The sequence below is a fragment of the Psammomys obesus genome, unplaced genomic scaffold, assembly GCF_907164565.1.
Source record: "Psammomys obesus unplaced genomic scaffold, mPsaObe1.curated_primary_1811, whole genome shotgun sequence".
Classification (NCBI taxonomy): Eukaryota; Metazoa; Chordata; class Mammalia; order Rodentia; family Muridae; genus Psammomys; species Psammomys obesus.
Window position 1 is genome coordinate 6,418,990 of NW_026596158.1, and position 16,188 is coordinate 6,435,177.

At 46.3% G+C, this 16,188-nt stretch overlaps 1 protein-coding gene across 2 annotated transcripts in view; it reads right to left on the reverse strand.

Moving 5' to 3' along the window:
* Window positions 1-16,188, reverse strand: part of Znf536 (zinc finger protein 536) — a 320,701-nt gene that overhangs the window by 143,145 nt on the left and 161,368 nt on the right. The window contains exons 4-5 of one of the 2 annotated variants that reach the window (XM_055595040.1): window positions 13,370-14,938; window positions 5,148-6,035 (exon numbers count right to left, since the gene is read on the reverse strand). In XM_055595040.1, coding sequence (XP_055451015.1) covers window positions 6,028-6,035; window positions 13,370-14,938 — 1,577 coding nt within the window. In that variant the 3' untranslated portion in view covers window positions 5,148-6,027. Of the gene's footprint in view, window positions 1-5,147; window positions 6,036-13,369; window positions 14,939-16,188 lie in introns of those variants that run through there. The other variant, XM_055595039.1, reaches the window with a different exon arrangement.

Genomic DNA, 16,188 nt, shown 5'->3' on the forward strand with positions numbered 1-16,188 from the left:
TGTCTCTTTTCAGGCCCTGTCAGACCACAGACACCTACTGCCTGCCACCCAGGCAGCTTTTCTGTATTCCCTGCTCTCTCTTCCTCCCTTCCCCCTCCTGTCTCTCTTCTCCTCTCCCCTTTTCTCTAGTTCCTCTATGGCTTTCACTTTTCTCCCTTCTGCCCAGCTCCAAGGGAAGGCTGGGCTGCTCCACAGGATGGGAATGGTACCCAGGCTGAGAACTTAACATTTGCAAGTCTCAAGCATTTTTAATGCTCTCCCTCTTCCCACCCCTACGGTTCCATCATGCCCAGCCCCATATCACAGTGCCTCTCCCACCTGTGTCTTCCAGGAAAGTAAGGTCAACTCCTCCATCAGTCCTTTTTTGCCCGCCTCAGGCAGCATCTCCTACTGAAATGGAGACTGTGCAGAGCCACCCCAGCGTTGTGGGACCTTAGTCCTTAATCTGTGTAAGGGCATTTATTCCCAAAGGCCTCCAACAAAATACCTTCTTACGCTTTAAAATTAAACCATGGCCCTGAGTGTGGTTTAGAAAGGATAGATGCTTCAAGCCCAAAGTTTTCGTGTAAATCAGATCCACCCAGCAGCCACCCTGTTCCCACTGCCTGACCACCAGAGACAGCACAGTTGTTTTCCTAAGTCCTGACACTATTAGCAAACAGGAAAACAACTCAATTAGCACCAACACGGATGTGTCTGTGAGTCCCAGGGATGGTCTCATGGGGCCAGATCTCCAGATGTCCTCAGTCCAGGTGTGAGGGATCCCACCCAGCTGGGTGTACAGGCAGAGGACTTCAAGTAGTGAGTTCAGTGGGCAAGAATGGGGTGCCCAGGCCTCCCCACTCCACAGCACCACGGCAGGTTTATATGGTACTCTGCCTGGGGCATGCTTGCTAATGGTAGTCCTAAAATGACAGAGATGAGGATGACTTGTCTCTGAGTTATGTATATTTATTATCATTTTATTCTCTTAAAGGTGGCCAAGTTTCCCCATAGATGGATGGTATAACCGAGGGTTACGAGCTGGCGCTGCCAAGACATTCAAGAAGCTAAGGACTGGAAGAACAGAGAGGTCCCAGGAAGGGAAGGGTATGACTAGAACTCTGTGCCCCACCCATGCACGGCCGACTGTCAATGCCACCACCACTGCTCCAGAACACTGGCTCTGTACGTTGGGTGGAAGTGGCAGGCCATGGGACATGTATGTCCAATGGGGACACACTGGTTCAGCGGGTTGATAAATTACAAAATAGAAATTATAATTCCTGTATATTGCTTAGAAACCTTTAATAATCTTTAAATAACTCAAGCCCGCTTGTAAACTTAAGGGATTGAAACAGAAAAACTCCATGAAGACTCAGCTTTTTCTCCCATTTTTGAGGAATCTTAACAACCCAGCTTAGTGGACTCCCTTTTGCTTTTCTGTGGTGAATGTCTTCTGGGATTAAGTGAGAAACTCTTAGGTGATCTTCTAATGATTTAGGAGAAATTCTTTCAAGGCCTGGTATGTCCCATGACCTAGAGTAGTAAATGCCTTTGCCCAAGCTTGAGTCCTGTATATTGACAGGTTTGTGGAAGTACCAGCTGGGCCTAAGGGCCATCTGGTGAGTATCATGAGGACTGTAATGCTTGCTGGGTGTAGGATATCATCTAAAGATCAAGACCATGGGAGGCCATGAAAGACATAGAGTTGGAGACCAAAGAGGCACTCCCGGCTGCCTGCTCCCCAGAGAAATGACATCCAAAAGGAGACCTGAGTTACTTGGAGCTCCTTGGAACGTGGCTTTTGACAAATGCTTGGTCGCCTGACCCCAGATTGACTTTGTGACCCTGGTAAACTTGCTCCTAAGCTGAAATGCTGGGTACATCTCAGCATTTAAAATCTGCAGTTCACTTCCTACCAGGAGCCACAAAATTAATTCATTTGCACTCATCCTTGGCTCTGGCAGGTCTGTTATAGTCTACAATAAAACGAGAAGGGTGAAAAAAAAAAAACTTTCCCATGTCTACTATGGAGGCAACCCTCTCAGGAACACCACTCTCAATTTCTTCCTGTATCAACTATTTGCATCTAGATGATCTAAAGATCTGCTTTGGGGTGATCCTAACCGTGTCACCAAGGGAATCTGAAACGGTTGAAGAAATTATGGTCCCTTTCCTTAAGAGTAAAGAGCTCATTGGAGTGTGGACTCTTAATTACCCAACTGCAGAGGCTACTGTGCCACCCAGCCAAGCACCCCCCAAGCCCCTCTTTAGGTAGCCTTTCTTAGTGGTTAGCCCCAGATCTCCTCCCAGGACATACCAACCATTGGGCTCAAAACTGAAGAGCAATTTGTCTGTCATATAAAAAGCAACAATTTGGTAAATCAGTTGCAATTTGCCTTCCCAGATTGGTTGTCTTTCTCCTTGTATATGAATAACTAAGAGCATCTTATGTAAATCCCACAACAACAGAAATTCAAGGAAGGAAAGTGGCTTTGTGACCACATTTGCACTAAATGGGTGTGTCTGGTCAGCACAGAGAGTAGGAAAGACAAGGGAACCAGCCAGCATCCATGCACTCAAATGCCTATTTTTGATAATATAGATTTAATAATTTTGCAGCGTTCCTTGACTTGGGCCTTGGAATGGGCTCAGACTCTGCTCATTTCGGGGACACTATCGTCAGTGTGCACCTGTGTATTTAATCATTGAGAAGTTTCTCTGAGAAAAACAGACATAGGCATGTGCTAATCTGGCCCCAAATTTAGATTTGCTCCTTTACCCAGCATCAAAATTTCATTGAAGTATATATGCATACTTCCAAAAATGTGTGAACAGAGACATGAGTAAGCAGCTTTTCTACAAATCTCCTCGCCTTTCTTGGCTTCGTGCATCTGAAGCTAGACACTTTCTTGTTCCTCTGTCCCACAGATGGGCACTCTTTGGGGTCTCTCATGTACCACAAAGCAGAGAGCCACCCATGCTTGGAAAAAAATCTAGGCTATAAGGATAAAGGTAGATCCAAAGGGGGTTATGTGTGTTTGCCCCAGGTCTAAGTCCCATGTGGGGCTGGATGGGTCAGGTGGAGAGTTTGGGGGTGACAAACCAGCCAACCAGAAGCAGAATTACCGGCCTCCATGCAGAGCTGTGAAATGAAGTTGACTCAACGTCCCAGAGGCCTGGGTCTAAGTGGCTCCCTTTGCAGGCAGCAGACAGGATGCTCCCAAGAACATTCAACTGGTGAGATGGGAGTTGCTTGTTACCCAGAGGTGGCGGTGAGGAGGAGGAAGTGGGCAGGGACAGGAAGAACAGTATAAGGCATGATGAGGTGGGTGTCCCAAAATGAGGGGGAGGGGGATCCAGGGAGGCTGGGGCTGGGTTCATAAAAATAGGAGAATTGGAATCCGTGGAGGTCTCTTGTAAGCTTCATCAGTTACCACTGGGGAGCGACTCAGGAAATACCCTGCTTCTGAAGAGGAAATGCTACCAAGCCTTCTTGCTTAGAGACCCCATGAGAGGAACTGGGCTCCGAAAGGAGGAAGACAGAACAGCACATGCCTGGATATGTGGCTCAGGGGAGCCCTCCCAGCTGTCAGTGTTGGGGGTGGAAGATAAGGGATATTTCTGTGCCTCCTTCCACCCTTACTTCATACGCCCTCCTGCCCCTCCCAAGCTCTGACCCATCAGGCTGCAGTAGGTCCCCTCAGATGCCTTTCCCAAACTACAGTGATCGACCCAGCAGGTGTGGTGGTATCTGCAGTTTCAAGGAGAGTTTCAAGGAAATGGTTTTAAATGATGGGCAAAGCTGGGGATGATGTGCTCAGCCTAGGGGTGGGGGACACATCAGGAGAAGGTGTAAGTGAAACACCCTCTTATGCTCCATTTCTCTCAGGACAGTTCCCCAGAGTCAGAACCCTCAGAGAAGAAGATGGAGGTCTTCCTGTGTTGGCTTTGTGCCAGTTCAGCCTGCACCCCGTGGAGCTGGCATTGTGGCTTAGTTGTAGCCATGTGGATCTGGCTCCTGGAGGGGAGAGTACCCTTCTTCACCTTCACTAGCCATTTGGGGATTGCCCTTTTTGTCCACTGGAACCCACAGTGTGACCTCAGTGCTACCTACAGGAATCTAGAAAATGCCCCCGGTCCAGAGTACTAGACACTGGGAAGGTTAGAAACCTCCAAGACCTCTCTTTCCCACTGGGCCTCTCCTCACATCTTCTTGGCCCTGGTCTTACTCTCTGTCCCTTCCTCTAGATAGAGACGCCCTGATGCTGCGCTGTGACCTTAGGGGTCAAGATAATGAGTGGTTATTATGAGAAATACTGGGTGGACTGTTTCCTGTAGTTGGGGGTGACACCTTTGTCCTGTCACCAAGACCAAGGTTGAGAACAATGTCCTAAAGCACATTTCTTGACTTCCACCCCCGCACTGGGCACTCCATTTGAAGATGTACGTAATTCTTGGACCTTTGGATTCCATAACCTGTCCCCCATAGGACAGTTAGTGTGTGCAAAATTGGGAGGTTCAGTATGTAGAACATACTGAAGCTAGGAAGCTTGAAAGGCGAGGACCCACCCGAAATCCCAGCTCACGGGACAATGAAACCAGGCAATGCAAAAACACAAGTCCTTCCCTTTTTGCTTCTCTTCCCTTGATGAGCCATGGTGGGACAAGAATACGCCAGAAACAACAAACAGAGGCCATGGCCAAAACATCTAAGTGGGATGGAAATGTCCCCAAACATCCCTAACCCGTCCAAGACTGTCTGTCACAGCATGCAGGAACCCGTGGTCCACTGGGGGAGGGACTTTTCCAATTTTGACCCTGGGTACAATGGCCTGTGGAGTCTGTGCCTTTGATCTCCTCTCCAGGGGTCCTACGATTCAGAAACCTGCCTGAAGCACAAGTAGAGAGAGATGGGCATGTGTCACTGTGCTCTCTGGTGCCCGCTATAGTTGTCTCACCAAAGCAGAGAAGCCGCTTGCCTCTTTGCCTGTTTGTAAATTGTTGCTTGTAAAAGGGCCATCTGAAGATGAATGGGAAGTTGAGGAGCCTGTTCCCCAAAATGTCCTGCTGAGGCTCCCTGCTGAGAGAAGAATGTGAGGGGTGAAGGGGTGTTGTGGTATGAATTAACATAATGACTCAAAACTGCACTAATGTTTCACAGCTTTTTTTTTATTAGCAATACCAAGATAACTTATTGAAGCATTTTTAGTATTGTTTTACATTCCATTCATAAATGACCTAACTTGTAACTCAGCATACAGCACACGGAAAGATAGAGTTTGACACTTATGCAGAAAACTACAATTATGATAACTTACATGCCTTCATTACCAGGAACACCTTAATATATCGTCTAATTATTTCAACAACAGTCTATTCCAAAGCACAGGATAACCCGGTACACGTTTACACATTTCGCTCCGATCGCCGTTTTTAAGTTGTGAATGTCAGAGTGCTGTTCGATGGGCCTTTACTGTCACCTGTTCCTGGTTTATACGACAACCTGACACAATATTAAACTAGCAATATTTCTGCTTAAATACTATGGAGAAAGGTAATTACTGCACTTTTCTGTATTCTTCTAAAGTGTTACAAAATACATGACAATCAGACACAAGAAAGGAATGCTGACGAGACTATCATGGGGCCCAGCCCTGTGAGCCCAGGTTTGCTGGTCCGACACGAGCACTTGCTCCAGCCAGGTTTTCATTGATCCAGGAACTCGCCTTCCCCCCCCCCCCAACTGTCAGTTGGGACCTGTGAATCTCCTTTCTCACTCAGGTTGCTAAGCATTTGCATCCATTACTATCAGGGAAACATCTGGGTGGGGGCGACATTTTCAACCTCCCTGACTCTACGCAGACTGCAGGCTGGTGTGCTGTGCGTGCACACATACCTGTGCCAGTTGGAATTATTTACTCAAAACATGTATGTGCGTACATTCTTCTGTTGACTTTGCACGGTTAACAAGCTGCAGATAAACCACGAAGGAGCACGAACAGACAAGGGGAAGTCCAGACAGATCGACTAGGACATGGGGTGTCACTTACCTGAAAGAAAATGTGTAGATTTATTAATCCAGAAACTGTTTGGGGCTAGAGGCTCTTGAAAGCAAGGGCAGGGCCATAGTCCCTACTGTTTAATAGAAGGATGACAACAGAGTGGTATTTATAAAATTTGGTCTTTCTGTCACTGGCAAAAGCAAGAATAGGCTATGTGATTATAGCAGGCTGGCAATTAGGTATAGAGGTATTGTTGATCAGCACTAAGAAATAGGACATAATTGCTACGTTATTTGAAACCTGGGCTTTGTACAAAACATCTGAAAAAAAAAAGAGAGAGACAGACAGACAGAAAGAGAGAAGCAAGCAAGCAAGCCATATGATTCCTTCTGCAGCTGACCTATGACCTGAGTCTGGATAGACTGTGCTGTCATTTCCAAGTAGCACTGCTATTCAGCAAACTAAGGAAGCTGAGGTCAAAGCTTTAGCCCAGGCATCCGGTACCCATGGCACATACTAGCAGGGCTGCACAGCTCCCACTTGAGATGGAAGACGACAGAGAGCTTGGATTCTACCAGGATGCTCCTGTTCTGACAGCACTCTTCCTCAGCTCCCCTCCCCACTCCCAATCTTCACTCATTCTCAAAGGGGAGAAGTATACAGATTTTTTTTTTTTTAAAGAAAAACACTTGGCTGCGATTCCTTGGTTTTGTGCAATCCTTAAAGAAATATGGACGCAGCCACCAAGATGAACTCTACCAGACTTTTCTCCAGCTTCGGAGGCAATGTTGATTCAGACAGTAGCTTTTCGGAGCCAAAACGATGGAGCAAAAGGCAAGAAACATAAACAAGGCTAAATGTCACCAGTGTTTGCCGACTCACAGACACCATCCATTTGTTTGTTCTGAAATGACGAGTGGACCATTTGGCAAACACAATGGCATCCCCACAACAGTTCTGTCATCCTGCCGTGCAAACGACATCACACCAGTCCCATTCCCTTTGATTTAAAAAGAGGGAAGGAGAGGAAAAGAATACTGTGAGATTTGAAGGAAAGAGCTGTCATCAGACCGGCTGGCTGTCTCTTTGTCAGTCATGGCACCCACAACACAGCTCTGGGTGAGGGCAGAGAAGAGTCTCCCCGGAGTGTCAGAAGAGCCTACCTACAGGATGTCACCTATGACTGGCCCCACCAGTCAGGGACAGACCCTCTAACCAGCTGTGAGGCAGTCAGCAGGGCCTGGCAAGCACAATGAGGTGATGATGTCTAGGAACTTATGAGGCTCTGCCCTACAGTAGGTCAAATGGTCCTTCCTACTGGGAAAACTATGCCAGGGAGTGGGATGGACCACGGAGGTTGGCACAAATCCAGAACTGGTCAGGTTGGGCAAGGACACGAGGGGAGTACAGTACCTTATCCAGCCTCTCAGGACAGTTTCAGGCTGCTTTGGCTTTCGGGCAGGTGAAGCATCACAGCACTGAATAGGGCAGCAGGGCACCCTCAGTTCTCTCCACTCCCGGACTACTTGCTTTCCCTGGGGTTGGCTGGATTTTGTCTGGGCACCCACACACTTTGCAAAATGGAACTTTGTGGTTATTGTCCTGTGTCACTTTCCTACTGCACCCTACTGGATTCAGGTCTACAGCACGTATCAGCCGCCACTGGCAATTCGACACAAGCCATGCCGAGGCATCTGCATGCCATTTATTTGGCACTTGTGGTGCTTCATATACCAGCAATGGGTGCCCTGCTGGCTAATTTTATGTCAACAGGCTAGAGTCAACCCAAATTGAGAAAATGTCTCCATAAGATCTGGCTGGAGGCAAGCCTGTAGAGAATTTTCTTAATCATTGATTAATTAAGGGCTCAAGCCATGGTGGGTGGTAGCACCTCTGGGTGAGTGGTCCTGGGTCCTATAAAGTAGCAGGCCGAACAAGCCATGATGAACAAACCAGTAGGCAGCACCCCTCCATGGCCTCTGCATCAGCTCTTGCCTCCAGGTTCCTGCCCTGTTTTAAGTTCTTGCCCTGACGTCCTTCAGGGATGGGTTGTTACCTGGAAGCATAAGCTGAAATAATCACTTTTCCTCCCCTTTGTTGCTTTGGTCATGGTGTTTCATCACAGCAGTAGAAACCCTAACAAGAATAGGTGTCATGGGGTTCTTTGCCTGGCCACAGACCTTAGCCAGTTCTTGAAGAGAGAAGAGAGGAAAAAAAAAAAAAAACAAAACAAAACAAAAACAAAACAAGTAGACAGGACTTATTTCTTACCCCCCTTAGCATTTGCTTTACGTCTGAAACTGAACTGAGCTAAAATAGATATAGCATGGCTACTGGGCTGTTGGCATCACAAAGCTGCCGGTGTCATCTTTCAAGATAACCTTCCTGTGAATTGACTGTGGAATGGGGCAGGGAGAAACGAAAACTTCCCATCACACTGATGAAAAGTAAGACTGGTGCCATCTTAGTGCTAAAGGGATGTGCCATTGCTTCTTTGTACCTTCAGGTGGACAATCATCTGAGCTGGGAGCATCTGCCCCAGGCTCTTAGGTGTCTGTCATCTTAATTCTTTCCTGTACTTCTTCCTGTACTTCTCTCTACTGTACTTCTCACTGTTGTTAAACTAAGCCACAGATGTTCTACCCCTTTTTATGGTTTTGTGAGGGGATAGGAAGGCGTACCTTTCTGGAAGTACACACCACACACACACACACACACACACAGAGAGAGAGAGAGAGAGAGAGAGAGAGAACCCTGTGGATGGTCTATTTAGCAGATGGAGTCCTGCATTGGCTGGTTAGAGTCCTGCTTGCATCATATCTCTATGCATTGGAACAGTGAGAGGCAGGCATCTCCATCTCTTCTTCTGGAAATAACCCAAGAGCACATCCCTCTTTACACTAGAGGGCCACAAGTTCTAGCCTGTCCCTTGCTTTAATTCATAAAGTTTTACTGGCACACAGTCATACTGTTCATAGCTTATTTAGTGCTACCCAGCACAACAGAATCAAAATAAGAGAGTTTGTAAGCTGAAAATGGTTACCCTCTGGCCCTTCAGAAAGTATATGTTGAGCTTTGGCTCTAGGCTGTGCAGCTGAAAAAGTGGTAGATGTTTCAAACTGTCAGTGTGCAAAGAAATCATGGTGGGACAGCAGTCACCTTTTGAAATAGTCTAGTTGGGTTGTTGTGTTTCATCACATCACATCATATTTTAGAACACATGACGTAATGAGGTTTTGGTACCACCACCTTGGTGATGGAAGATAGGCCCCCTTTCTTTCATCCTGTCAAAAGGCAGAGGGCCTTCATTCCACAGTTTGGGTTGGGGCAGTTTTGCAACTTGCTGAGAATAAGGCATTGGGAATACTGGAGCTATTCCTGTTGAAACTATGCCTTCCCACTGGCTTCCTCCCAGCCATAGGGGGATCACATGGCCTGACAGCCACTGCACATCTTATCTCATCACCACAGTCGACATGCTGATGGGTCCTCCACCACCCGTGAGTGGTGACAATCCCAGCACAGAGCTAAGGGTAAAGGAATTGTGCCTCCCCCTGCCCCTAACCTGACAAGAGTTGTATATCATCAGTACTAGCCCTGAGTACTCAGGAAAAACGGCGGAGAAAATCATGTTTGAGAAAGCTAACAATTCCAGACAGCTCTGGCTGGTTGCCTCAGTTTCAAAAAGCAAGGGATAAGGGCAACTTGGTTGATCCCCACAAACATAAGCCCTGGGATGAAATGGGGTCTTCAGCGTTTCTTCAAGTCTCAGAGCACCCTCCAGGTGCTCTGCAGACTGGAGGTACTGTCTGTGCGTATGCCAAGCTTGTGCCTCTCACACTCTCCTGGATCTCTCAGCAACATTTCTGCAGTAGCTCCTCAGGCTGGACAAGGAGCTTGTCTGCCCTGCCTGCTAGTAGAGAGACACAGCTCTAGCCCTCACTGGCTGCCTACTTAAATGCTGATGTGAATGAATCCACTGCAAAGCCAAGGTCAGATCCACTCTAATAATACAAAGGACATATCCCTGGTGGCACTTCTTTACCCTTCTTGAGATGTACAACATAATAAGGGGAGTACAGGACAGGCCTGGATCCTCACAGTCACCTCCAAAAGCTAAAGTTTTGGCTAGAGTAGAATGTCATGGAACAAGATCAGACCAGTGGGGCCTGACTCTTTCTAAAAGTGACTTAATAACTGTCCTCTAACTGATTCTGAGATGACTCAGGAACTCCCACAGGATCATCTCTAACAAGCCCTTGACATACTGACATCCCAGCCCCTAAGCAAGGTTCTCTTGAATGTTACCATCTTGCCTTCCACATGGGCTGTGCTTTGGGACTCTCCTCACCCAACAGGATGGTGTGGCCTCTCCATCAGCTTGCTCTCTCTGCTGCGCCCAAGTCAGAATGTATTAGCTATAAATGGCTGGTGCACACTGGCCAGGACCTCAGATCCAAACACCCAGGGGGTTAGGACTAAAGTTCTGAAAGTTAGGAAGCATCAGTACAGTAATTAACATATCACCTGGGTATACAACTTTCAACACACATTCCTACATACAACAGGAGAGATATATTCTCTGATTTGCTGGTAGGTACAAGAGGAGTTCCTGAGTTCTGTAGGGGTCTACATGACGCAGGCAAAGTTTTTACAAATTGTTTTTCAAGTACTTTTACATTGTAAGAGAAGAGAGTTCTTCCTCATAGAGAAGGACTTTCTTTTAGGGGCATCCAGATGGGATTGATTCTAGGCTGACTGAACAGATGAAATGAGGCTCTAAACTCTGACATAACGAATCTCAAAATAAGGCATTGATTTGGCAAAGCCCAGCTCTGAGAGGAAGAGTAGCTGTTGATTGGATAGACCTGTTTGCAAAGTCACATCTACTCTAAGCAGGGCAGAGAAGAGATAAAGGTTCGGGATATTTTATGCCCTGTGCCTTGAAGCCAGTGGTGGTCTGGAACTTATAGTACGCAGACTGTTCCATATCAAGAGAGGAAACTAGACTGAGGAAAGGAAAGTTGCATTTGTTTCCCTCTGAAATATCAATTCAAAACCAGGATGACAGCTGCTTTTCTGGGTTCTAGGACATGACCATGTCCAGCAAAGATATGAGATTTATAATCAGTTATGCTCAGTCTGATGCTTGGGGACCAGAAGACAAGGAAGAGCCATCCCACCTGCTACCAAACCACAGCGGAGGCTTCTAGAAGAAATGTGGCCAAACAAAATGCTGAAGTGACGCTCCCTGAAAATAGAGAACCAGTGTCCAGAGTGAGGTTTGGAATTTTAGGGCATGAAGAGCTGGATCCTTGGCTGGGGAAACCACCAGGAAGCCTTCCTCCCTCACTGGTCCAAGTGTGTCCATACATTTCAATACAGAGGGACCATGGCTTGCATCCCAGTGTCTGTGGCCTAAGGACTTACAAGTTGACTGAGGAGTTTTGTTTTGTTTTGTTTTTGCATATACCATGAAAATATTAGGTGAACTCTGTGATATTTGGGGAGGGGATCAGGAACTCCTGCCAGCTCTGTATAAATCTCAGGAGACCAGCACCTCCCTTCCCCATTTGCCTCCTCCGCCCACTGCCTGATGCAAAAGGACATCACTGGACAAGCTTCCTCAAGGCACGCAGCCTTTCTTCCATACTGATAGGAAGATGGGAAAATTAATGGGGGTAATATGAGCTCATTTCAATAATAATGAGCTCATGCACATGCCAGGTTTTGATCTTTTCTGATTCGTGGATTCCTGGCAGGAACCATGGTCCTATGTAGGTAATTGAAAGACTGAAAATAGACTTAAAAAAAAAAAAAAACCTCAAACAACAACAACAAAAATACTACTAATAATTATAAAACCACTCCAACCAAACCTAAAACAAATGAGAGAAAAAGACTTAAATATCATCTCTTCAGAAGGAAGGGGGGATATTGGACAGACATAAATCCCTTCTCTTCTTCTTTTAAATATTGTTTTTAACAGCTTCAAGAGTAATGAATCGCACATGGCTAAAAATAGATCCGGGGTACTGGCTAATGGGACCGTGTGAATCATTCAGTATAAAGAACCATCAATATTTTTTTTGAGCTGTCATAAATCCATTTAGTGATTTTTGACAATTCAAAAAGATATTTCTGACTGCTTGATCCACTTCTTAGTGAATTAGGGAATGACAGAAAAACAAAAAGAAATTTATCGACTTAGATAAACAGCCTAGCTTCATGATTTCCGCTCTGTGCTGAAGGGATTGGGATGCGAGGTTTAGAAATGCTCCCTTGTGCCCATCGTTCCCTCCTTTCCTTTCCTCTTTTCCTTCCTTCTACGAAAGAAGGAGGTTGGAAGGGGGGTAATCTCAGAAATTCATTCACAGAGTAGATGCTGAGTCCCATGCCGCTTGTCTCTAGTGGGCTTTCTGGGCCGGGAGGGCTCAAAGGGACCAATATATTGAGCTGCTTTTTTTTTTTTTCAGGCTAGACTTTGCATATGAACTGCCAGGTGCCAAGGACGTGCTGGTCATCGTCCCTGCTCATTCCAGTATCCACTTGATCCAACTCAGGACTGGGATTGTGCTTTGAAAAATCTGGAGTTACTATGGGGTAACAGTTTCTTGAAGGAGGGAAAGGGGTGCTGATTTACAAGATCAGACAGGCATAAATTCAAGACAGGTAGGGTCACCACGCTGCTGACCAGACTTCACAATGCACGTTTCTTATCAGGACGACGGAGAGACAGGCTGGACGGACAGACACAGACAGAAGGCAACAACAGCAGAAGGCCAAAGTCACAGTAACTGCCATTTGATATGTCCCAGGTGAGTCACAAACACCGCAAAGCCATCTCCTTAAACTGGAGAGAGGACCCCTAGCCACACTGAGTTAATGTGATGATTTTTAGTATCCTCTAAGTCAATAAGAGGAGCTCAGGGAAGCAGATTTGGGTTGGAAAAGCAATGTGAGATTATCTTTAGCCATATTTTTTTTTTTCTGAGTGAGTTAAAATACAGGGAAGTTTGCAAGTCGCCACATTGGTTTGTTTTTGTTTCTTAGGAGAATTTTCTTCCCTTCCTCAACTTACACATGAGAAACGAGGGGAAAGTTCGCACTTTGAGGTACTGTCTCCTTCCCATGCCTTCTGTACAGGCATTGCACAGAAAGTTGGACCCCAAAAGTACGAATTTCAAAACAATGAAACTTGATTTTCATGATTGTCTACACTGTATAAACAGTGCTGGCTTTTTGTTTTTGTTTTTTTAAGGTTCAGTTTAAAATTTGCTAATGGGTACATAAACCCATTTTTGTTTTGTTTTGTTTAATGCACAATTTAGCAGTGATGTTTTGGGGGAAATGAACTGAAGGAAGAGGATTCTAAAACTTACCACACAAGTCTGGCCTCTTGATACATCCAGAATTTGCTGTGCTGCTTGCAAGCCCGTTAAAGGCTGCTAAGCCATCGGCGCTGTAGGCCCTGAGGACCGACAGCATGCTCATAGGTTTCTCCAAGCCTGGGGGACCCCGCTCCGGCTTTGGCAGCCCCGCCGAGGGGTCCTGGGCAGGAAGGAGGCCTGGGCTGTGCCACTGTTCCTCTGATGCTTGGGCTAAGGGTGAGACCAGTCCCTGGATGGGCTGGGGGGCGCCCGGAGGCAGCAGGCTGTCACTGCCCTCATTGCTGCCATCCTTGCTGAGAGCAGATAGTGGCTTGCTCATCATTTCTGGTTCGGTGTCAATCTCCTCGTCCTCGTTGTTTTCTCCCTTAGAGGAGTCCATGTCCTCCGAGGAGGCGATATCTGAGAGGTCGTCAGTAGTGTTTTTATTGGTGGTTTCCGGTATCAGAATAGGGGCGTCATCTTCCGGGAGGGTTTTCCCGTCGGGATTCTTGTTGGGGCCGGAGCCAGGGTGCCCTGAGCCAATGATAGTGGGGTAAGCGCCAAACTGTTTGTAGAAGTCAGACGGAAAGGTACAAAAGGCAGGGTCCATGTGATTGGGCCACTGACCAGTCTTCTGGTCCCCTAGAGTCTCTTTGGCCGGTCCTTGGGCCATCTTCTCAGGGGCAGAGTCTAGAGCGCTGACAGTGCTAGAAAGGGCCATCTCTTTGTTTGATTGTATGGAGGGCAGGGCAGAGACTTTGCTGGCCTCTCGCACCTGTTCTTTGCAGTTGGCTGTTACCCCTGTGGGGTGATCTTTGCGTTTTGCTTTGCCTAGGTGGTTGGCCTGGAGGTGAAGGGCCATGAGCTCCATGGACGATGTGGTGAAAGCGCAGAACAAGCAGCCGTGCCACGCAATGCTGTCTTGCATGGTCACGGAGGAGCCGGGCAGAGCGGTGGCATCTGGCCGCACAGACAAGTCCAGAGGCTCGTACTGAGATTTCTCAGACTTTCGCTGGGAGGTCTTCCCGCTGGCTTTCTCCTCTCCACCGTCCGAAGTGTGGGCTTTCACGGAATGGGCATCAGATGGGACTTTGTCCTTTGTGTCCTTTTTCTTCAAAGAGCTGAGGACAAAGCTGTCCATGAATGCTTGCAGGGACCCTTGGAAGTTCACACCATTGCTCACGATATTTTGATATGCCCTTCCGATCTCTGAGAAGTGGGAGCTTTTGGAAGGAAGGTCAGAGCCTTTTAGGGCATCTGAAGACAGCTCTGAGGACATGGCAGTGGCCTGCCCTGAGTGATCTCCAGAGGAGAGCATGCCTGATGTCCACTGCTGAGAGGCAGGGCCACCTCTGAAGTCGATTCCAGGGAGACCCTTAAAAGCCCCCCGCAGGATGTCTGGCCTGATAAACACAGGCGCTCTGCTGGAGGTCTCGTCCTTGTGCTCTTGGTTCGGGGGCTGTCCTGACAGTGGCCCGGCCCCGTTCTGCCGCTCCCTATGGTGTCGCTCTAGGTGGTACTTCAGGGATGCCGACTGGGTGCCAGCATAGTCACAGTGAGGACACTTGTAGGGTTTCTCACCTGCAAGATATCGATGGAAGAGAAAAACCAAGTGTTTATCTCATTTTTGGAGTGCAGAACAAGGCTAGAAGGATCAACATTTGTTCTTTGAAACAAAGCAGCCCAAACTAATAATTAGCTAGAGAACGACTGTTTTTTAATAGAAGAATAATTTGTGCTCTTAAGCTTTTTTAATGATTTTGTACCATTGGGGACTATTGAGGGATGACATACCATCTACACACAATTAGCTATCTTTTTCTTTATCTAACATGTGAGAACGGCTGTAGATTTAAAGGCTATGATTATGAAAATTAAGCATAATAATTTCGACCACAGTGATCATTAAAAGTAGAAGTTTAAAGAGACGGAGTATGTAACAAATGAGTGGCTGCGAATATTTTGTGTATACAAGAGTGCTAGAATTTGTTTAAATTATACACATGGAAACCATTTTTAAACCTAAAAATTCTATGGCACTGTTACGCAAGACTGAAATGAATGATTTAAGCCTTGCTCCACAGTAAATCATGGATATAATTAGCAAATGGCATTCCGCACAAGCAATTCATCATTATTTGGAGGGCACCATTCCAGACGGGCTCTGGATCTGCAGACCTACTGCATTGTCTCTAAATAAAGAACTATAAATACCGATTCTATAAAATATTAATATCATTACAGTGCACTGTGATGGCGATGTAAAGACATATTGTTAAGATGAAAAGCAGCCGATAAAACTTAAGAGAAAAAGGAGTAATAAAAAGGCACAGAGTATATTTAGTTTCTGGATCTGAAATTAACATTATCTACTGGTCTTTGTCAAGCCTAAAATTTGTACTAATGGTAATCCTGATGCTGAGGTAGAGCTCTGTGTAATTTACCTGTAATGGGTGCTTTCTGGAGGACCAAAATATCTTTAAAGTGTGTTTTGGAACATATAAGATTATTTTCATGAATTAAATATTTATTTGAATCCAACACCCAACTTCTATTGTTCTTTGTGTGATAGAGAGAGTCTCTTAACAGACAACTTACACGGAGGGTAAAGGAGGAGGTAAATGAATGTGGATTTAAACACATTCTAAGAATTTGCTAGCAATCCTAGGTCCTTTCTAGACTTTGTACCCAGAAAGCTCTGGGGAAGACAGAGAATGCAATGATAGCTTTTAGCTTATAGTTCTCTGTAAAAATCTACAGTAGTTTCTCCTAAGAAGCTTACATACACACACACACACACACACACACACACACACACACACACACACACA